We start from the raw sequence: 24503 nt of genomic DNA, 5'->3' as shown, positions 1-24503 counted from the left end.
TGATCCCTGATCTAAGATATAATTTGCTTGACTATTGCTGCCTTGATTCATCTGAATCCCTCAGAGACATAGGCTAAGAGAGGAACATTTCCCCAGTGAGTTCAGTAGAGATGTGACCACAAGAAGGCAGTGCACCTGTGCTGATGCAGAACACGTGGAGGGTTCATTTTAGTGCATCTGATTGACTAGGCTATGGCAGAAGTAGAGTCTTTTTTTTATTGGCTGGTAGACAATGTGGGAAAGTACTCTGTTAGAGGAAAGAAGGGACTGCCTGACAAGAGAAGGAGCTGAGCTGGCTGGAGGCTGCAATTCTCAAAGTGATCTTAATTGGGAGGAACCATGAAGACAGCCACGGGAGCTTTAATCATATTCTCATGGCTGCAGCTGAACTGTGAGTTGAGCGTTTATGGGAAACAGTGTATTAGTGGGTATTCTTCAGAAGTCAAGACTGGTTTTACTCAGGTTTTCTTCAATTAGTGTAGAAAAAGAGAATTCTGAAGCAGAATAACCTGGAATCTCTTCTCCTTTTTCTGACCTTTTCTTTCTGCACAGGGTTCAGTCAAGGAGAGAAGGTGGAGCAGCATCCTTCTACCCTGAGCGTCCAGCAGGGAAGCAGCTCTGTTATCAACTGCAGTTATTCAGACAGTGCCTCAAATTACTTCCCTTGGTATAAGCAAGAACTCAGGAAAGGTCCCCAGCTCCTTATAGACATTCGTTCAACCATGGCCACAAAAGAAGACCAAAGACTCACTGTTTTATTGAATAAGACGGCCAAACATCTCTCCCTGCACATCAAAGACACCCAACCTGAAGACTCAGCTGTATACTTCTGTGCAGCAAGCACACATTGCTTCCCAGGCACCTGCTGCCTGCACTCAAACCTGGGTCTGGGGCAGCCCCTTGTCCTCTGACACAGACCTTCAAGTTTGCATTTGTCCTATTGTTTGTCTGCAAGTGGAAGCTAATGTGTTAGACATTAAAAGCATATAAGAGGAAGATTAAGCTCATGATGACTTGGACAGAGTTAGAACATTTTTTAGATGACTGTTGCTTAATGGATTCTTGAAGGCAGTTAGTAATGTTTTATTTTGAAATTCGGGTTTTAAAGATGATTACATTTGCTATTCAGAACCCTGTCATACAAACAATTTTTAATAAATTAGCACGTCCTATTATGGATAGACTTTTAACTCTTGTCTTTCAAATGTTGCAAATGTTACTTTTTGTTTGTTATAAAACATTACATGCTAAATATAGAAAATATGTAAAATACAAATAGTGAAATTGATAATTCTGTACCCAGATAATTTATTACTAATGTTTGGTTTACTCTCTTCTTAAAATCTAATGTAAGTAGGATTCTGATTTTTTTCCACTTAATGTTATATCATGAATTGAGTATTCTCAATTTTAAGTCTCCTCTTCCAACACCTGCTTTTTAATAGCTCTGTGAGAGACTTTCAGAAATCACAATTATGTTTTAAATTCTCTTCCTCTTCTATATTTCTGGCAAAATTTGACAACCCTTTCTATGCATTCTGATTATTTTCTTGTTGAGAATATGTGAATTGGAATTTTCTTTAGACCTCAGGGATGGTATATATTATTTGTGTATTTGAGGGAAATTAAAAGAAGTGATTTCTTCAAGAATATGAGTTGAGGATTAGACTCTTTTCAAAGTTTGTTAGTGTGTGTTCACATTTACTCTTATAATTTAGAAGGGAAAGTTGTATCTTTCAATCATTATTATATAGCACAAAATTTTTTACATAATTGATCATCGGTAGCTATTTATTAAAGAAAGAAGGAAAAAGTGAATTCTGCTATGTATTTAAAATTTTTATTTAGGCTTTGTGATTAAATTAAATTTATAAGTTAACTTGCAATGAATAAAATCCTAAAAGTCTGTATTTGGTTATTGAAGAACGTAGTATTTCCTTCGGTTTATCTATGTCTTTTGCAATAGAGCTCAATTATTTTAAGGTAAATAATCTTATTTCTAGCCATTTAATTTTTATTGTTACTTATTATTGAAATATTTCTTCCTGGCATATGTGGGAAAATTTTTATACACATTTATCATGCACCTCAAGTCTTACTAGTGGACTGCAGAAGGCATTGAGATTAATATTTGTTGTAGAAATAGCTTGCTACAAATTTTCCTGTCTTATCTTCATGTTTTGACTGAATTAAATATTACTTTTGCAGTTTTTAAAAAGTAATTCTTTTAGTGTTGAAGATAAAATTAATGTAAGGAAAGAATTTGCAAAAATAATTAATTCCCTAATTCTCCCACCCCTGCTCAGGGGTAGGCTATTTTCTAGATATCTCATATTTTTCCTAAGGATGGATATAACTGGTGATTTGGTATGATGAGAATGATCCCTCTTGGCTGAGTTCTGGTTGTCAGTTATGAGCTAACTGGTTTGTTCTCCTAGGGAAAGTCATTAGGTTAAAATAAGTTGAAAATATGTGAATAAGAAAGGTCAGTATCGTAGCCCAACACTTCAATCAGCTTTGATTATTTGATTATTTGATTATACCACTAGCTCATGTCTAGTAGAAGCAAGGTGGCTGTTGATTGGTCCATTTCCTCCAAGCCTGATAATGAAGTCAGAGGGAAGCATGGCTTATATTTTACTATTTTATTTCTTCTTAAACCAAGTTAGAAGAGAAAGAGGGTACAGTTACTGTTAACTGCTTTATCATACTTAGGTGGGAATGTATTCAACAGAAGAAAAGATAATGCTCTAGTCAGAATGTGCAGAGTCAATACATAACTTAGATGTAGACACATTCGGGCTTTAAAATTTTATCGTGGTTAGTGGATTTATTTCTACTGTCTCTGGGCCATTTATCACATGGTTGGTGGCTTAAAGCGACAGAAATTCTTTCTGCCATTGTTCTGAAGGCCAGAAGTTGAAATTATTTTCACAGGACTGATATCATGATGTCAACTGGGCTATACCCCTTCCAGAGGCTCTGGGGAGAAACTGTTTCTTGCCTCTTCTGGCTGTGGTGGCTGTTGGCATTTTTTGGCTTGTGACCACATCACCCAATCTCTGCTTCCATGGTTTCACTGATTTCTCTTTTTTCCTGTCATCAAACGTCCCTCTACTTCTGTCTTAAAAGTGTACATGTGATTGCGTTTGGACCCATATTATCCAGGATTATTTACCCATCTGAGGATCCTTAACTTAATCATATTTTTAATTATTTTTGTTTTTTTCCCTCCATTTTCACCTGATTTTTTTTTTTTTTTGCTACCATTTTGCCTATCACAGTTGGCAGGGTGGTGCTTTCTTTTCCAAACTGAGAAAATAATATATATATTAGGCAGAGTGAATTCATGAAAATAGAAACCACAATTATTTTATTTTCTCAGTGTTTGAAATTTTTAATAAAGAAACTATATAGAAAAATGGACTATTTTGGTGTATATCTGTGAATATTGAATTTTAATATATAGTATAGATTCATATAACCATGATACGATCATGATACAGAACAACTTCATTGCTCCGCACAAATCCCTTGTTCTATAACTTTGTAATCACACTTTCTCCCACCCATAACTTTTTATACACCTTGCTTGTTCTTTCATATTTTTATCTTTTAACCATGTCATATGAATGGAACACAATACCTAATCACTCTGCGTCTTAGTGAGAGGAAGCACGTGCCATGGGCACATGCATGACCTCTGCCTGTGCCGTCACTCTCAGTGTTTCTTATTCCTGATTTTTTTAACTTTTAAGTTATTTTTTTAAAGATTTTATTTATTTATTTGACAGATAGAGACACAGTGAGAGAGGGAACACAAGCAGGGGGAGTGGGAGAGGGAGAAGTGGGCTTCCCACAGAGCAGGGAGCCCAATGCGGGGCTCAATCCCAGGACCCTGGAATCATGACCTGAGCCGAAGGCAGACGCCTAACTGACTGAGCCACCCAGGTGCCCCAATGAACTTTTAAGTTATTTTATAGAAATAAGCTACCATTTCAAGTGTTTGGATTCCTTTAAAGATTTAATTTATAGTTCTAGAAAAGACACACTATAGCAATCAATAATGGAGCGGTTCAGTGGAGTGTTGGACTAACTCATATATTCAGGTTGAGACATGTTCTTCATGTAAGTCTAGGTATAGCAACTCTATTCTAAGTTTTTCTAACATTTTAAGACAAATTTTATTGATCAAAATTCTCTTTAGTCGTTCTAACTGGGGTATGGTTATTATTTGGCTTTTCCAGGAGTTGACACAAAATAACATATCCAATAATGTTTTACCTTTGTTGCACTACCAATGGCTTAGTAGAAGTGAACTATAGCATTAGGATAGTTATTGTCTCAAATAAAGGTTATACTCAAGTCATTTTATTAGTAAAAGAACAAAGTCAGGTAATTCAGAAATACATAACATTTATTATTAAAGGGGGAATATATTTCTAAAAGGACAAAGAAACAAAAGAATCTACAGAAGGGTATGATAATCAGTGTTGCCAAACATCTGGAGATATCTCTTCTAATGGCCTTGGATGAAGCTATCTACTTCGTGCAAACTTAATGTTTGTTTCACATTTCTTGGGTCAGCACTCACTTCTGTGAACTTTCTGCTTCTGCTGATTCTCTTGAGAACCTCAGTTTAAGATCTCTAACATGAGGGGCACCTGGGTGGCGGTTACGCCTCTTCTTGATCTCAGCTTAGGTCTTGATCTCAGGGTGGGGATGTCAAGCCTTGTGTTAGGTTCCACACAGGGTATGGAGAATAGATTTAAAAAAATAAAAGAAAGATCTCTAATATGAGCAACATTTCCCATTCCTGTCAATGAAGCATGCGTGATGCCATACTAGTTGGTACACATGTAACCAAGGATCCATTTCTGGTAGTTTATCTGCTGAAATGGTAATAAAAAGTGCCTAATAAGATCATTTCACCCTCTCAATATCATTCTTTCTCTGGGATTTTGTTTAGAGCTGATTAAATGAAAGGCCAGTAGAGCAATCTGTGCCTGGGATGAAAGGAAGAGTGTCAAGGGTTTATTTCTCCAGTTCAGTTTGTGAAGAGTTGGGTTGGGACATTCTGAGTTACGTGGGCTACAGTGAACAGTTTATGGTAAGACAGCACAGCACTTTATGAGGGAAGGATGCAGCTAAGGCTAACATGTACTAAGCCACAGTAGTCCAAGGGTATCTGCCACAGTAACTCATTTCAGTTTTCATATTCCATCTGTTGTTTCCACTATAAGAGAGGACTGGGGATGGGGGTGATAGGAGAAGTGAAGTTTCTATGTGAGGGTTAACTTTACCTAACTGTCCCAGAGAGATTTGTTCCACTATATGGAGATTAATTGAAATGGCACAGGTAGTAAACACAAAATCCTGTTGATTATTTTTTTAAAGATTTTATTTATTTATTTGACAAAGAGCAGGAAAGAGAGCGAGAGCGAGCGTGAGAGCGAAAGAGAGCACAAGCAGGGGGAGCAGCAGAGGGAGAGGGAGAAGCAGGCTCCCCACTGAGCAGAGAGCCCAATGCAGGGCTCAACCTCAGGACCCTGAGATCATGACCTGAGCCAAAGGCAGACGCTTAATCAAATGAGCCATCCAGTACCCCAAGATCCAATTGATTTTTAACTTTTGTGATTGGTGTGGTTTTCTGAAAGGCGAGGGCTTCAATCCATGTAGTAAGTAAAATGCTGTTATTAGTACCCCAAGCTCATTCATTTTCAGATGTAATTGTTTCCAAGTTAAGGGTTCTTGAATGCAAAAGGATGTGGGGTAGTGAGACTCTCACTGGGACATAGAGAATTATGACATGACCCGCACAACTTGCTACACCAGGAAACCCCTCTTTCCTCTTCTGGGGCCTCAGGGGCACATACCCAACAATCCTTCCCTCACCCTGTCAGGCTCCCCTCATAGTACCGAGCCCTGATATTGAAGAAGAAGAAGAAGAAGACATTTTCTATCTAGAGGGAGAACTCAAACATGTTGCTCTCTAGGCTTCTGAAGGTGGTCATGACTTCCATGTGCCTAGGTAGGGAGAGCCCCTGGGGGAATGTGCCTGCTCTATGATCTAAAACAAGGGAGATGGTCAGTGTCTTGTGGGTGTTGTGGGAAGGGGGGATAGTAGCGTGTAAAATAGAATTCTTTGTGCCACATCACTTATTTTGAAACCCCTGATTGCATTTCCTCTAGGTTCTCATTGGCTTAAAACTATTTTCTTTTTGTTTTTGTTTTTTTTTAGTGTAGATAATGACTTTCCGCATCCATGTACTATACTGTTTATTTTCAGCCCAGCATCACCCCAACCTATTTGGCTTTCTCCCTGTCTATCAGAATAGAAGTTTGTAGCTGCTTGTCCCAAACTCCTTTCTAGTGTAGTTTTGAGGCATGTTCTGACCAGGTGATTTGGAAGGTGGAGGAGAAGGGAAGGGATACGTGAACCCAAAAATTTCCAGGCCTGAGTTTCTTACTTCACTCTGCATCTGGGAAACTGTTCCCATGTTGGCTGTGGACTCCTGAAGTTCGTTGATCTGAATCTGTGGAGAGTCACTTCCAAGAAACAGCCTGAGCTAAGCTTCTATCTATGTGTCTAGAGATAAATGTTTACAGGGATTTACAGAAGATGTGTCCCTCTCCAGAACTTTATCCTGATAATCCTCAGAAGTTTTCTGTTTTATTTTGTTTTATAAAACAAATGGTCATAAAATGGGAGCTAAGGAAGTGCTTGTTTTTGTCTTTGGTGCATTGTAGAAAAAGACTAGTTTTTTAAAATTTGTATAGTCACAGGGACATTTTCCCATGCTGACTCCAGACCTTTTCCCCTGATCTTTGATGACCATCTTGGCTGGAGGGCAGTAATCACAAATGAAATCTCACAAAACCATGGTGGGGAGCTTCAAAAATCACAAACTTGTGGGTGTCAATCCTGCAAAATATTCCTGGAGTTAGTGGTGGGATCATAGAATCTGTAATTTTAAATCACTGGTACATTGGTTTTACTATCAGCTATTGTGTGACTGTAAGCTGTTATGTCTTTAACAATTTCAAAAGCTGGGAAGAAGAGAATCCTAAATCATGCTCCAGGCATTTGATGCAAATCCACATCTTCAGGGTTCCCTACCCTGTGGAGGGAAATTATTTGATTAAAGTATGGCAACATAATGATACACACGACAGCAGTGAAAAGCATCCTTGAGGCTAGATAACCACTAAGTATATGATTAGTACTTGTTGCCTGATTCATATATACTAGTTATGTTATCTTGGAGTCATTGAAATGGTGGAATAAGGTATTGATCTTAGATAATTTCTATAGGGATTAGATAGCTGTGATTATGATTTTTTCTGGTTAGGATTCATATTTTTCACTTTTTAAATGATTTTGAAATGCAAGATATTTGAATATTGACAAGATAATGTGACATTTTTCCTCCTAAGAAAGATTTTATTAAAAATATTGCTTTCCTTACAATTGGTATAATTTAGGACTGAGGAAATATTGTATTCTAGTAGTAGTGATTCCTCAAAGGCTGTTTATTCATTATTTTTGTTTAACTTAGAAAATATGTAGTGAGTGTGTAATGAATGACAGTCCCTGTTCCACATGGGGGATGCAGGGCTGAAAAGTGAAGAATAATGACATGACTTCTTATTACTTCCTCTGATTTCAACTTAAAACCCTTTTCTGACATTCTGTTGGATTATTGGCTGGCTCTGAATGGATATATGAAAATATAAAAAATGGTCACATCAAAAACAAATGATGTACTGTGTGGTGATTAACATAACATAATAAAATAAAATAAAAAAACTGTCTTAAAATGCTCAAGAAAATGTGTATCTTCTCAGCTACAGAGATGCCATGCGAAGCTGTGTTAAAGAACTTCCATATCAGGTAGAGTCTTAAGAACAAAATAGACCTGAAAGGTCAGGACTGCTGTTGTTCAGAGTTCCAAGGGCCACCTGAAGACTGACATGTGCCTCACGAAGTCAGGGATGACACAGATGGCTGACTTTGGGAGGCCTCTGGCCAACATGCACCCATTTCAGTCCCTGTCCACCAGGGGGTGCAGCTTCCTACCACAATCACATTTCCTGTGTGGAATGTGGGTTTGCACTGATCATTTCTCTGTCACTCCAACCTTTCTTCATGGTAAGATTGAAGAGCATTATTTAGGTGACACTCCAGAGATGAAGTGTTCTCCAGGCTTCGTGACTGTGGTTCTCTTGATGCTTGGTAAGTAAAATGCCTCTTAAAATTTGGATTCTTTCTTGCATTGTGTCGGCAAAACTTTTAACTATAATTTATCCAAGAGCTTTATGCTCAAGGTGACAAAGTCTCTTTTCTTTTTCCTCAGGACAAACCCATGGAGATTCAGTGACCCAGACGGAGGGCCAAGTGACCCTCTCAGAGAATGCTTCCCTGACTATAAACTGTACTTACACAACGAGAAGTTACACAACACCCACTCTTTTCTGGTATGTCCAGTATCCAGGAGAAGGTCCAGAACTCCTCCTGAAAGCCTTGAGGGACAAGGAGAAGGGAAGCAAGAAAGGATTTGAAGCCACCTATGACAGAGATTCCAAATCCTTCCACTTGGAGAAAGGCTCAGTGCAAGCGTCAGATTCAGCTGTGTATTACTGTGCCTTGAGTGACACAGTGACGGGGACTGCAGGGGGAGCTGAGCACAAACTCTGAGCAGAACAGGGGCCTGGATGCTGAGCGTCTCTGCCACTGGAACCAGAATCCATTCTGGTTCCAGCACAGTCTGTGGTTGTTTGTCCCTCAGTGTCTGCTTGATACAAAATCATACAAACGATCAGAGCATAGGAACCAGAAGTAACATCCCCCAACACCAGCTGTTCCCTAGTGACATTGAGAACAGTTTGATGCCAAGAGTTCCTCAGCCAGGGCATAAGTAATTTCAAGATAAAACCATGTAACAGTGAAGTGATCTCTTGCTCATCCTTGTAGTGAACGTCCAGCCCCACATGTTGTTCAGGGCACCCTGGTGGGTACTGCTGTGTCTTATGACACTTTTAGAAACGCACAGTTTGCCTGAGAAGGTGGTGATGCCCAGTGTCTTCCTGACAGAGTACGACAGGAGAGGTGATGGGAGAACTTCAGCCCGAAACCACGTTTTAGTAGAGAAAGAAGGGAAGGGAAGAAAGGAGGAGGAACACATGAACCTGAGCAAGGAAAAGAGAGGCCAGCGACCTCTGCCCTGGTTTCTTTTCTAGTGAATCAGGTGGCGACTCAGGCTGATATTCAACATGAAGGGGTGTGGGCAGAAACAGACTGGAGGAAGTGGCTCATGTCCTGGCCAGTTAGATAGATCAGTTGGCTTTCTTTTTTATTTTTATTTATTTTTATTTAAGATTTTATTTATTTGACAGAGAGAGACACAGCGAGAGAGGGAACACAAGCAGGGGGAGTGGGAGAGGGAGAAGCAGGCTTCCCGTGGAGCAGGGAGCCTGACGCAGGGCTCGATCCCAGGACCCTGGGATCATGACCTGAGCTGAAGGCAGACGCTTAACGACTGAGCCACCAAGGCGCCCCAGATCAGTTGGCTTTCTGACAGTAGGAACTCAAGTGAGATCATTCTCAGTGCCCAGGAAATACGGTGAGAGAAAATCCTCTTGCACTGATGTTTCCTAACAATATAGATCGATAGGGGACACTGGGAGGGAAATCCTATAGATTTCTCTAACTCCTGTTTTGTAACCTCTCACAGAGAGCCACAAATCATGGGACTGGGAGAATGTATGGGAGTCAGTGAAGTTGTGCAAAAAATAATAGAAAAAGCAATGTCTGTGTTGCAGTGCAAGACTTTGTCAATATTGTTGCAATCTTCTTTAATTATCATCTCCTCATCTGCAGAGTTTGTGAATGAGCTATGATCAGAATATTAATACATTCCCTATTATATTTGTTATGTTCTTGGTTTAAAGTAATTTTTTATTTAATTAGTTTAAAATGTAAATTTTATTTTGAAACCTGTGTAAATATAAATGCATGTGAAAATATACTTTAAACAAGTCAAAAGAGTATATGATAAGAGTTTTCCTCAGACATTTGGATAAAATGTTGGACTTGGGGGGGGTGCCTGGCTGCCTCTGTTAGTAGAGCTGTGACTCCAGATCTCATGGTTGTAAATTTGAGCCCCATGGTGGGTGTAGAGATTACTTAAAAATATAATCTCTAAAAAAATCCAATTTTTGACCCACTTTAATAATATGCGTTTATCTCTTGAATTCTCTAAAACTCTATTTAAAAGATAGTAATGACATCCCAAAGGGTAGAAAGCTGCAAACACAAAGAGAAAGAGAAAAGAAGCTCTCAGCAGACAGTGACATCAACCAATTTTAGAAAATGAGCTCTATGTGGATAGGGGCAAACTTGCATGAAAGGCTAGCTTAAGAGAAACCTGGGCCTACTGTGGAAGCACCTCAGTGTGTGCCGTGCCCTCCAGAAAGGGTCAGGGAAAAGAAGCACCACATATTTTTGGATAATTGAGGAAGATGATGTTGCCAGCATTGATGTGTGCGTGCGTGGGTGTGTGCTTGTGTGTGCATGTGTGTGCCTGTGTTAAGGGTATTGGGGTGGAGGGAACTAAAATAAGTGGACTGACTGAGAAAATTTCTAAGTCACAGAGCAACCATGCACTCCACGGTCCTTTATAAGAAGCATGGATCACTTCTAAACACAGCAGAGGGGCGCCTGGGTGGCTCAGCTGTTAAGCATCTGCTTTCGGCTCAGGTCATGATCCCAGGGTCCTGGGATCGAGTCCCACAAGGGCTCCCTGCTCAGCGGGGACCCTGCTTCTCCCTCTCCCACTCCCCCTGCTTGTGTTCCCTTTCTTGCTGTCTCTATCTCTCTGTGTCAAATAAATAAATAAAATCTTTAAAAAAAATAAACCCAGCAGAAAATTGGATTTTGGTCTTTGAGGAATTCAGAAAAGCACATAAAAAATTTCCCCCAGGGGCGTCTGTGTGGATCAGTTGGTTAAGCATCTGCCTTCGGCTCAGGTCATGATCCCAGGGTCCTGGGATCGAGTCCCACAGGGGCTCCCTGCTCAGCGGGGAGCCTGCTTCTCCCTCTCGTGCTCCCCCTGCTTGTGCTCTCTCTCTCTCTGTCAAGTAAATAAGTAAAAATATTAAAAATAATTTCCCCCAAATCTTGTGCATTACTAAGCTTTTTGATTTTTTTTCTCACCAGTTTGGCTTTCTTTTAAGAACTTCATGGCATAGTACCTCATTTCTTTTTTGCACTGAGTAAGATTCCCTTATCTGGCTGTACCATAGTTTACTCACCCTTTCTTCTACTGAGGACATCTTGGTTGCTTTCTTGTTTCTGCAATCATGAATAAAATTTCTAAAAACTATTTTGTGCAGGTTTTTGTGTAGGCAGTTTTCCAGTGATTTGGGTAAATACCAAGGATTGTCATCGCTAGATTATACAGTAGGAATATGTTTAGTTGTGTAGGAAGCAGATACTCCTGTGTTCCAATGTGGCTGTACCATTGTGCATTCCCATCAGCCACGAATGAGGTTTCCTGTTGCTGGACATCCTTACTGACGTAAAATAAAAAACAAATAGACCAGCCTTGAAAATTCCCTGGGCAGGGTGCCTGGGTGGCATGGATGGTTAAGCTTCTAACTTGGTTTCGGCTCAGGTCGTGAGATGGAGCCCTGCAGCATGCTCTGTGCTCAGTGCTCATTGCCATCTGCTTAAGACACTTTCTCCCTCTTCCTCTGCCAGTCCCTCCCCTCTCTAAAACAAACAAACAAACAAACAAATAAATAAATATTTTTTAAAAAGGAAAATTCCCTGGGCAGACAAAACTAGTTTAGTCAGACAAATAAAGCTTAATTTAGCTTATTTTGCAAGACTCCTTGACCTGCATCATTTTTTTTGCTGTGCTTCTGGAAATCATTAACGAAACAAACTGTTTCTTGAGTTTGATGTGAGGTACCCACTGACCAATTTCTGATATCGTTTACAGCAACTCTCTGACGTTGTAACCAACCACTGTGAAGAAGATACACTCCTGGTCTTCTCACTATACAAACTGCTTTCTTTCTTTCTTTTTTTTTTTTAAAGATTTTATTTATTTATTTGACAGAGAGAGACACAGCGAGAGAGGGAACACAAGCAGGGGGAGTGGGAGAGGGAGAAGCACAATATACCGCTTAGCCTCATTCCGTATTTTGGTTTGAGTGCTCCCAGTTCATGAGCTCCCTTTTTGATGTGTGCAACATGACACTTTTACTAATTACTATTTTGGCGAAATTCATTAGATTGACCTGGGCTATTTCTGAGTTTTTAACACCAGCATTTGGTGGTGTTAGTGTTTTAGATTTTTGCCATTTTAACAGGTGAGACCTGCAGTGTCTTATTTTTTTAAAATTTAATTTGTAACATGTAAAGAACACTTACCATGAGATAGAACCTCTTAAATTTTTAAGTGTACAATACATGATTGTCGGCTATGGGTACAATGTTTTACAGCAACTCTCTATTCTTTCATCTTGCTCATGGATCATTAACTCCCCATTACCCCATCCCCAGAGTCCATGGCTATCTCTTCTTTGATTCACTCTTTGATTCTATGTGTTTGACTATTTTATTTTATTTTTTTAATTTTTTATTGTTATGTTAATCACCATATATTACAGTGTTTGACTATTTTAGATACCACATTTAAGTGGAATCATACATTATTTGTCTTAATGTGACCGGCTGATTTCAGTTAGCATAATGTCCTCAAGATTCATCCACATGCTTGCATATTGCAGGATTTCCTTTTTTTTTTTTCTTTTTAAGGCTGAATAGTACTACATTTTATGTATATACCACATTTTCCTTATCCATTCATCTGTTGTTGGACATTCAAGTTGTTTCCCTAATTGGCTATTGTGAACAGTGCTGCAATGAACATACGAGTGCTTAATATCTCTTCAAGATCCTGATTTCAAATTTTAAAAAAAGATTTTATTCATCTATTTGACACATACACAGGGAAAGAACAAGCACAAACGGGGGCAGCAGAGGGATGGGGGGCAGCAGAGGGATAGGGAGAAGCAGACTCCCCATTGAGCAAGGAGCCTGATGTAGGGCTTGATCCCAGGACCCTGAGATCATAACCCCCTGAGTCAAAGGCAGACACTGAACTGACTGAGCCACCCAGGCGCCCCCCCCCACTTTTTTTTTTGAGAGGGAGAGAAAGAGAGAGAGTGAGTTGGGGGTGGAGAGGGCCAAAGGGAGAGAGAGAATCTTAAGCAGGCTCCACGCTCAGCAGAGAGGCTACCATGGGCTCCATCTCAGGACACTGAGATTATGACCTGATTCCGTATCAAGAGTCAGATGTTTAACTGACTGAGCCATCCAGGGGCTCCTCAATTCTTTTTGATAAATACTCAGAAGTGGGATTTTTAGATCATATGGTAGTTCTACTTTTAACTTTTTGAAGAACCTCTATACTGTTTTCCATGGTTGTACCATTGTGCATTCCCACCAAGAGTGTGCAAGTGTTCCAACCTCTTCACATTCTCGACAATGCTTGCATTTTGTGTTTTTGATAATAGCCATCAATTTTTTAAATGTATAAAGTATGGATGATATCAGAGAATTTATTGTAAAAGTACTGGCAAATACATTGAGATAATCATTATTAAGAAGAAGCTAGAGTGATATTTCCATCTTTTGGAAATAGCAATAGTAACCATGTCAAAAACCTAGGATCTGTTTAATGAAGGTTCTCCTACCTTGGGCATTTTCCCTCTGCATCCCTGGATGTTGTAATATAGGAAAATTAAATATAGTGTTTACTGTTTTCCCTTGAAATGCTGACACCATGCTTGTGCAGGCCATTAACCATTATGAGGAGGATCAGGTCAGTCGGGTTTATCTGAATCTACCAAATAATCGTGCTCCAAGATCCTATAGCACCCAGAGATTATGGCGGGATGATAACTTTGATCATAGATTGTCAGAGAAGAGATAAGAGCATGTCTGACGAACCGTGAGAGACGATGGACTCCGAGAAACACACTGAGGGTTCTAGAGGGGAGGGGGTGGGGGAATGGGTTAGCCTGGTGATGGGTATTAAAGAGGGCATGTTCTGCGTGGAGCACTGGGTGTTATGCACAAACAATGAATCATGGAACACTACCTCAAAAACTAAAGATGTAATGTATGGTGATTAACATAACAATAAAAAATAAAAAAGAAGAAGCTAGAAAATTACACATGTTTAAAGTATGTTCTTTTTTCTGTCACTGTTAAGTTGTGGCTAGTACCAACATTTTAAATAGTGTAATACATAATAAGAATGTCCATTTTCACATAATTGCATGACAGTGCGAGGTGATATTTCACTGGGGCTTTGATTTGCATTGTCCTGATGATCAGTGACATTGAGTATTTTCTCACATGCTTGTTGGCCATTTGAATGTCTATTTAAAGAAATGTCTATTCTAGTCCCTAGACTGCTTTTAATTGGCTTATTAGTGGTTTTTTATTTTTATTTGTTTTTTTATGTTTTAAAATTTTTTATTGTTATTAGTGGTTTTAAAAAAATTTTTTGTTATAGGAGTTCCCTTTATAGTTTGGATATTAACCCCTTATCATATATGTGGTTTGCAAATATTTTCTCCCCTCTGTAGGATGACTTTTGATGCTGCTGATTGTTTTCTTTACTGTACTGCGCTTTTCAGTTTGATGTAGTCCCCAGTGTTAATTTTTCCTTCTGTTCTGTGGGCTTTAGATTTCTCATCATTGATAATTCACAAGTGCTCTCTTTTCAAAAAAATAACTTTTAGGGGTGTCTGGGTGGCTAAGTGGGTTAAGCGTCCAACTCTTGATCTGGGCTCAGGTCATGATCTCAGGGTCATGAGATTCAGCCTTGCTGGGCTCAAGGCTGAGCTCAGAGCCGGCTTAAGATAATCTCTCTCCCTCTTCCTCTGCCCCTCACCCTAGCTTGCATGTACTCTCTTTCTCTAAAAGAATAAACAAACAAAAAACTCTTAGTTTGTGATTTTTTCTATTATTTTGCTATTTCTGCAGTAATCTTTGTTGTTTCACTCCTTCTGTAGACCTTGGGCTTACTTTATTCTTTTCCTAGTTCCTTGAGCTGTAAGTGGGAATCTTTTGTTGGGATATTAGACCTTCATACATAGTTCCTAGGGGGATATCTAAGACAAAGGAACACTTTTATTTAGGAAACAATGCACTGAAACATATAAAAGATATATTGTTAAAAAGTTTAAGATATTTGTATGTGTAGGTATGACTCCAAGATTGCTTTTTGTGATACATTTCATTTAATAAGATACTACAATTGACCCTCCTAGTAAATAAGTGTGATGTTCGTAAACAAGAGAGTTGAAGTCTCCCTTGATGCAAATTTGCACTTGATTTCTTGTGCAGAGAACGATTATACACAATTTTGGTGATGGTTTCTTAACTTCTCTTAATGTGTTTTTAGAGGAATTAGAATTGTGCACTTTCAATTGTTCTTAAAGCATTCCCAGTTGTGAAAGAATGGAGACTTGAGGGACCACTGATGAAAATGTGGAAGCTGTTATTCACACTCGTTTTTATCCTGTGCTCTATCAAGATGTGGGATTTGCTTAATTTTACTTTCATCCTTTTCTGTAAATCTCAGTTTCTTCTTGGTATTTCATTTCTTCCAGTTTTCTTCTCTTTTCTGTTCTCTTTTCTATTGGAATATTAAATTTTTTAACCTCTGTCTTTCCTTTCTTAGATCTTCCCTTTGCAGGAGTTCCCTTAGTTTGCTAGCTGGGTGTTCTCTCAGACAGCTTTGACTTCTTTTTCAGCAGAACTGACATTCCTTGGGATCTCTCTGGTGGGTGTGGTGGGGTTGGCAGGCGAAGAGGGGTCTTTAGTCTTTGCACACAGAGGCAGCAGTAAAATCCCATCCTATCTGCTCATCTTTCTGGGCTGTTTTCTTTTAGGTTTGTCTCCTAAGCAATATGTAGCAAGACTTTAAAATTTTGGTTCGATCCAATAATTTCTTTTTATCAATGTTTTCATTATTGATGTATTTGAAGTCATTTCTAATATTTTGGTTTTGCTTCATATGCTTTTGTTTCCTTCTTTATTTTTCTAGGCTGTCTTCTGTTGCACTGGTAGAATTTTCTTTCTGTTCTAATGACAAGTATCCTTACATTGTGTGTGTTTGTGCTTGTGCAAGTGTGTACAATTTTTATATGTCTAATTTTATTTTGTAACATTTTTTCCTCTTATATACCACTCCTTTTCCTTGGGTGTGTTTTTTCTCTTGCTGATTTACTATATTTAGAAAACCTCAGTGTCTAGCTGGAGCAAACTGTCACTTATGTTCCTATCAGGACAGTAATTTCAGAAAGAGTTCACCAAAAGAGCTGATAAACTACAGTTGCAATGCACATTAAGAAAAATAATAGAAAAAGAAAACCATCCGACACAATAATCAGAACAAGTTCTCCCCATTCTTCCTCAGACCCTTTGTCCCTGACTTTCCTTTTCCTGGAGTAATTTTCACCTAGTAGGCTCATGGCTTGTTCCTTCAGTTCTTCCTAGTCTCTGCTCCTAGAAAAACGTGTTCATAGTGAAGAATGCTTAATACATTTTATTGCAGGGCAGTATTCATATTTAAAAAAATCATCTTAACTATTACTCAGGAGAGTAAAGGATGTATAAATGGAAGTATATCCACAATATGGAATATAGTGGTACAAGGGATGTATATGGGTTAATATACTAAGACCTACAAAATTTACTATTGAGTTTATAAAGGAAGTTACAGAAAGGTATACCGAAAATGTTTATTTGTATTATAACAAAGTATAAATAAAATACTGTCCGTTTTCTGGTTATTGAAGTCTAGTAAAACACCTTGAAACTTCAACTCCAATAGTACAAGATGAAGAACGACTTAGGGTAATAAGTGACAAAAGGGCCAGAATTGGGAGTGGTAATAAAAGGGATTTTAGTCTATAGGTAATGTTTTATTACTTTTAATAACTCATATATTCAAAATTCCTCCTATTGTTAGAAGTCATAAAAGTCATCATAAAGGTTTATGTGTATTCTCTTCTATTCTTTCACCAGAAAGGGGAAAAGAGAAAATGATCACATTCTTCATAAAATTTTGTAAAATGACCCAAAGTATAAGCATTTCTACCTCCTCTGGGATCAGATAGTTTTTACCTTTCACGCTCCTTAGGGTCCTACTCATTGATTCTATTAGTTATATACATTTTTGCCTCCCCTGTAGACTGTAAACTAGCATATTATCCACTTTTATGTATTATTTTAAAAAATTCATTCATCCCCTCACTTACCACTTTTATTTAAATTCCAGTTAGTTAATATACAGTGTTATAGTAGTTTCAGGTGTACAATCCAGTGATTCAACACTTCCACAGAACACCCAGTGCTCATCAGGACAAGGGCACTCCTTCATCTCCTCACTTATTTAACCCATCCCCAGCCCTCTCCCTCTGGTAACCATCAGTTCTGTTTAATTAAGTGTCCGTTTCTTGACTTATCTCTCTCTGTCTTATTTTTTCTCTTTCCTTATTTGGTTTGTTTCTTAAATTCCACATGAGTGAAATCATATAGTATTTGCCTTTCTCTGATGACTTGTTTCCCTCAATATTATATTCTCCAGCTCCATCCATGTCGTTGTAAATGGCGAGATTTCATTCTTTTAAATTGCTGAATAATATTTCATTACTCTTTTATAAATTCTTAGATCTAGTAAATTATCCCATTGAAACTAAAGGCTCATTAAGTAATTACGGATTTCTTTTGAACTAAGGTAATGAAATCAAATAAAGAGCACAAGTGAGATTTACCAAATTATTTTCTGATATCAATTTCCGTACAATTCCATTTTAAAAGTAGGATTTGGTTCACTTGTAATCCCCAGTCAATCTAAGCAGGTATCTTCTTTTCTGACCATCTGCATCACCTTCATCAGAAAGTTTGGAATGAATGGGGTTGGGGGCTGTTTCTGCTGAGTGGCTTGGTCTGAAGTGGTCTTTGCTGACCTCTTCAGTCCTCTAGGGGGCACTCTAGACCTTAAAAGAAACAAAGACTGATGGTGCAAGGGTTGAACAGTTAAAGAGAGAACAGAAATCACGTGAGCCAGTCCAATTATAGATAGCAAAGGTTAGGGAAGGCGGGGGCAGGGTTTGTGTAAAGTTCGTTTCAGGTTTTCAGTTCTGCTGTTGCATATCAACTTCAGACATCTGGAGGCCATGTCTCTAGAAACTCATTATGCAGATAATTCTTCACAGGTAGCAGAATAAGATTATTTCTGGGCATTGTGAGCATGGACACTCAACAGAAAACATTCCATTACCTGTTGTCAATTGTTATGAATAAAATCCCCCAAATTTACTGGTCTTGAAATTATTTCAAAATCCCAGGTATCTTACCTTTTTATGTATCTCTGCTGAGAGTGGAGGGGACAAGACTGAAGAGGAGAAGAAAGGAAAAAATAAGGAAGAAAAAGAGAAGGAAATGGAAAGGACAATATTGACTGTGACCAGCAATGTGTGGCCTGGACAGACTCAGCTGTGTAGGTGAGCAGGGTCCATGAATTGCAAAGGAGGAGTGGAGAGGTGAAAGTTAGAGGACAGTATGCAGACATCTTATTTTTCGCCAACCGAATTCTGATTGCAGTAATAATCTATGCAGATGGTGACTGTCTGTCTTGGTTTCTAGAACTGTCTTGATTTCAAGAAATTGTGCTTACTTCAGCAATACAAAATGCATGCTATCAGTTTGTTTTCCTTTATCAGTATTTTCATATAATCGAATTCTCACATTGTCTGTCAAACTGTGCAAATTGGGGAATGGAGACACTCTTCGCTATGATTCTTCAAGGTTTTATGTAACCCCCATGGGGCCCTGACTCTTCTAGAAATATCATTTACCTTTCCTCACACACTAACCCACACATGTCTTACATAAAGTGTTTCAAGAAAAAAACCCCTCTTATCCTCCTATATTGGAAATATTGCCCCTACCTCCCTGCACTGTTGGCAAGCACAATTTTGGAGAGATTACTGTGCAGTGTCCTGGGTCACTGTGGGTGGAGTCTCGAGGTCCATAAATGACAGAGCTGAGGTGTGATTGGTGCTCAGTGATTCTGTTGGAACGGTATGACTGTAAGACACAATTTCTCTGAATCCAAGACTCTACACTCTGCACGGTAGGCAGAAGTACCTCATCAACTAGACAAGGAATTATGAAGAGATGCTGGCGAGCTCTTCTGGGGCTTCTGTGGGTCCATGTTTGCTGTGAGTATAGATTTTCTCAGGGTACTCGGGTGGGGTCCACAGCCCACAGTGGTGGGGGGAGCTGACACTGAGCTCCTAGAGGGTCCTACATCCTCTGGGGTGTGTCTCAGGATATTTTACAAATTTGGAAACTGCATCAGTGACCCCCTAGAGACATCACTTGTGTTTGTTTTTCCCTTCCCACGCAGGGGTGAGAGGGATGGAGGTGGAGCAGAGCCCTTCAGCCCTGAGCCTCCAGGAGGGAGCCAGCTCTACTCTGAAGTGCAACTTTTCTAGCACTCCAGAAAGTGTGCAGTGGTTCCAACAGAATTTTGGAGGCAGTGGCCTCACCCGGCTGTTTTACATAACCTCGGGGATGAAGCAGAGTGGAAGGTTAAACTGCACAGTGAATACTAGGGAACGGTCCAGCACCCTCCACCTCCTAGACTCCCAGCTGGAAGACTCAGCCACCTACCTGTGTGCGGCGCAGCCTGCACCCAAACTGCAGCTGGGCCTGCAGCCCCAGCCCTTCGCTGGGGCAGGCATTTGTCCCCAAAGTAGGCATTCCATTTTTCAGATATTCAGATTAATGTTACAGCATGTTTTTCCTCCTAAAATTAGACCCCTCAGGGCTGTCACTTCACTCGCATTTCTTGCTCTTTTCTTTCCCAGAAAGTCCTTTGCAGGTAAAAAGCTCTACCATGGAGCTGCTGGAGCAAGTGCCTGAGATGCCCATAGCCAATGCCCTGGGAAACCAGATCTCCTGGCAGCTAGCATGTAAATTATTTGTACGTAGTCAAATGGAAAAGGTTCTGAAAATTAGATGGTCTTCAACAAATAGAGATGACTGAATTTTTTAGTTACTGTAGATGGTTTTATTTTCAAAGAATAGTAAGGATAACGTGTATATTTTTTGAGTTTCTGTTCAGCTTTTTCACTCTGGGAAATACAAATAAAATAATTTTATTGAGAGTCAGGCACTCCACTTGTCTTATTACATATATTTTCTATTTCAGTAATGTAATACTCTGTAAATAAGTACTTTTATTTTATGCACGAATTATGGGAAGATTTTAGAGCATACTATTCCAAAGTTTGTGAATCTGAGGTGACATGAGAGCTTTATCCTCTGAATACCTGATATAGAGGCCCTATAGAATCACAAAATCTGAATGATTTTCTTGATCAATTTGTACAATGTGTTGACATATATCACTGAGAAAAGTATCCATTTCAGTTATTTCTAAATAGCACCTTGTGTGGGAGAGTTCATGGAAATTATCATTCTGTTCTACGAAAATCATTGCTCTTCCTTGCATTTTGAATGAATCTATTACTCATGATTTTATAACATCATGTCCAGTTTGAGAAAGAGAGCAGAAAGCTTCCAGGACTACCTTAAAAGAACCCTTCTCTGTTGTAGCCAGAGACAAAGACTGCTGACCCCAAACCCAAAGTTGAAACTTGCATGTGTAAGGATTCCAGCACAAACTGAAACCCAGGCTGCTCTGTTTTTTATTTTGATGAAAGGGCATTGATAGGAAGGACTGGGCCCCTGAAAATTCAGATGGAGCTAAATGCACAGACTCCCTGGGGCGCCTGGGAGGCTCAGTCGGTTAAGTGGCTGCTTTCGGCTCAGGTCATGATCCCAGGGTCCTGCGATTGAGCCCCGCATCAGGCTCCCTGCTCGGCGGGGAGCCTGCTTCTCCCTTTTCCTCTGCCTGCCTCTCTGCCTACTTGTGCTCTCTATCTCTCTGTCAAATAAATAAATAAAATCTTAAAAAAAAATTAATGCACAGACTCCCTGAAGCTGGGAGCAGAGCCAGCTTCTTGAGCATGTGACCTGTGCAGTTACACAGCCCCCCGCTCTCCCAAGGAACCCTGCCCTTGGTTTAATGCTGTGACATCACTCTTTTGAAATTAATATTAATGTTATCTTTGTACTTGTCTTGTATAAGTGAGTCCCATAGTTGGGAGGAGCACGTGCCTGAGCAGAGAGATATGTGGGGCGGCAGGACACAGGCAGGGACACATGCAGGCTCAGGCTCTGGGTCACAGCTGTGAGCTGAGCAGTTGGCAGGGCCACCTGTGGTACCTGTGCCTGCTTTGGACTAGCTGGGGCTTTGACAGGCAGCAAAGGGTGTAGTAAATATTGTCAGGAAATTACTACAAAATGAAAGTGTATACATGGACATTTCAATAAAGTGGTTTGGCAGTTTCTTACACAATTAAACATACTCTTAACTGTATGATCCAGCAGTGGCTTCCTGAGTATTTATCCAAAGGGTTTGAAAACTTACATCCACGCACACACTTGCACACAGGTGTTTTATAGCAGTTTATTCACAATCACCAAAACTCTGAAGTAAGCAGCATGTCCTTCAATAAGTGAAGGAATAAAAAAATGGTGTTACATCCAAACAACGGAATATGATTTGCTGCTAAAAAGAAAGGAGGTATGAAGCCAGGAAGAGATAGGGGAATCTTGTATGCATTTTACTAAGTGAATACAGTCCATCTGAAAGGGCTACATAGGATATGGTTCCGATTCTATGACATTCTGGAAAAGGCAAAACTATGGAGGGAGGAAAAGATTGTGGTTGCCAGGGTTGAGGGGAGCAGGAGGGATGAATAGAGCACAGAGCATGTTTAGTATAGTGAACCTACACTCTCTGATAGTATAATTGTGGATACATTCCTTATGCATTTGTTCACACCCATAGAAAGTACAACAGCAAGAGTGAACCCCAGATAAACTGTGGGCTTTGGGTGACATGATGTGGCAGCATAGGCTCATCCATTGTGAAAGAGTCACGGGGAAGGTGATAGTTGGAAGGCTATTCCTGTGTGGGGGCACGAGGTACACTGGAAGCCTCAGTACATCTGTCTCATTTTTCTTTGAACCTGGTTGAGATGGTTGAAAAGAACAAAGTCTTTAAAACATTAAAATCAGAGACATGAAACTAATGTGTACGAAAAGTTAAAGTATTTTAAAAAATGGCTTCCCTAGAAACATTACCTAATGACACCTTTTCCCTCCTCAGTAATTGCACTGGAGGACATGCCATCTATTTTGATTTGGGAAAATGAAATCACTTCAAGAATAAACTCATATGGTTATATTTTCTGAGTTTGCAGCTTGATGTTTTCTCAGAATTTCTTCTCTTTCAATACTTTGCAGACTATAAGACACATAGCATTCAAATAGATTTCTTGAAGCATGTCAGATTTCTCTATGCAAACTGTCCAATATTGTCAAATTGTTTCCTATAGTCGAAATAGTAATAACTGATGGAAGTTACCCCCAGCTCCCTTATCACTGAGATTTGGTCCTTTACTTTTGTCACAGTCAACTTAACTGACTAATGATTCCACATTTTGATTGTTGGTATTGTCAGCCCTCTGGGAATAAATAGCAAGGTCATGGGCATGACCAAGTGGGAGGAACAGAGTCTGAGGTAAGAGACATTTGAAATATCAAATGATCTTCTCTCTCTTACTCTAATCCTTGGCTTCCATGTTCCTTTTAGAAATAGTTTTTCCTCCATAATAGACAATTGAGGATGGTAGATTTGGCAGAATGGGAAGGTTTTACATTTTCTTTGCTTAAGGGAGTAAATCACGATTCCTTCCTGATTTCAAACATGTACACCTGGCCCATCCTAGAATAAACAGCAATAGCATCTACCTCTTTCTAGCTTATTAACAGTGACTCAGTAGTGTGCAGAGGTAAACTCTTGATCTCCACATTCTCACTGTGCACTTCATCCCTGATTTAAGATATAATTTGCTTGACTGATTGCTGCCTTGATGCATGTGAGTCCCTCAGAGACACAGGCTAAGAGAAGAACATTTCCCCAGTGAGAAGACGGCAGTGCACCTGTGCTGATGCAGAACACGTGGAGGGTTCATTTTAGTGCATCTGATTGACTAGGCTATGGCAGAAGTAGGGTCTTTTTCTTATTGGCTGGTAGACAATGTGGGAAAGTACTCTGTTAGAGGAAAGAAGGGACCGCCTGATAAGAGAAGTAGCTGAGCTGGCTGTAGGTTGCAATTCTGAAGCTGATCTTAACTGGGAGGAACCATGAAGACATCCACGGGAGCTTTAATCATATTCTCGTGGCTGCAGCTGAACAGTGAGTTGAGGGTTTATGGGAACCAGACTATATTAGTGGATATTCTTCAGAAGTCAAGACTGGCTTTACTCAGGTTTCCTTCAGTTAGTGTAGAAGAAGAGAATTCTGAAGCAGAATAACCTGGAATCTCTTCTCCTTTCTCTGACCTTTTCTTTCTGCACAGGGTTCAGCCAAGGAGAGAAGGTGGAGCAGCATCCTTCTACCCTGAGTGTGCAGCAGGGAAGCAGCTGTGTTATCAACTGCAGTTATTCAGACAGTCGTTCAGACTACTTCCCTTGGTATAAGCAAGAGTTTGGAAAAGGTCCCCAGCTCCTTATAGACATTCGTTCAAGCACGGCCACCAAAGAAGACCAAAGACTCACTGTTTTATTGAATAAGACAGCCAAACATCTCTCCCTGCACATCGCAGACACCCAGCCTGAAGACTCAGCTGTGTACTTCTGTGCAGCAAGCACACATTGCTTCCCAGGCACCTGCTGCCTGCACTCAAACCTGGGTGTGGGGCAGCCCCCTGTCCTTTGACAAAGACCTTCAAGTATAGCTTTTGTGCTGTTGTTTGTCTGCAAGTGGAAGCTAATGTGTTAGACATTAAAGGCATATATAATAAGACTATTAGGATGGAGATGACCCAGACAGGGTTAGAACATTTTGTTGGACGACTGTTGTTTAATGGATTCTTGAATGGAGCTAGTAATGTTTTATTTTGAAATTAAGGTTTTAAAGAACTATACATTTGCCATTGAGACTACTGTCCTATAAATAACCCCTTAGTACCAATGTACAGTCCTTTTTATGGATGAGCACTTAAATATTGTGTTTCAAAAGTAGCATTTTTAATTTTTGTGATCTAAAATATTACATGCCAAATATAGAAATATGAAAAGTACAAATATGAATGTGATAATTCTGTAATATATAATGTTGTTAATATTCTTTTGGTCTCTAGCTATTTGTATTATAATCAGATTCATGAATTTTTCACTTTATGGATTTCAATTTGAGCATTCCCCACTCCAATTCTTTATGTCAAACTTCAGCATTGTTTTAATTTCATGTTTAAGTTTTCATTTA

At 39.5% G+C, this 24503-nt stretch overlaps 3 gene segments (V, D, J or C); all 3 read left to right on the top strand.

Annotated features, from left to right (window-relative positions):
• Window positions 1–263: 263 nt before the first annotated feature.
• Window positions 264–911, top strand: LOC113909249. The segment is given in 2 exon segments: window positions 264–391; window positions 553–911. Coding segments are annotated over 2 exon segments (411 nt in total).
• Window positions 912–8154: 7243 nt separating this feature from the next.
• Window positions 8155–8698, top strand: LOC113909250. The segment is given in 2 exon segments: window positions 8155–8236; window positions 8358–8698. Coding segments are annotated over 2 exon segments (387 nt in total).
• A 10485-nt stretch (window positions 8699–19183) lies between these two features.
• On the top strand, window positions 19184–24193 carry LOC113908995. The segment is given in 2 exon segments: window positions 19184–19317; window positions 23596–24193. Coding segments are annotated over 2 exon segments (411 nt in total).
• The last annotated feature ends 310 nt before the right edge of the window (window positions 24194–24503 follow it).

The sequence above is a fragment of the Zalophus californianus genome, chromosome 6, assembly GCF_009762305.2.
Source record: "Zalophus californianus isolate mZalCal1 chromosome 6, mZalCal1.pri.v2, whole genome shotgun sequence".
In the NCBI taxonomy this organism is placed as follows: Eukaryota; Metazoa; Chordata; class Mammalia; order Carnivora; family Otariidae; genus Zalophus; species Zalophus californianus.
The sequence above is the reverse complement of the archived record's forward strand: the minus strand, read 5'-3'. Positions and strand labels throughout refer to the sequence as shown.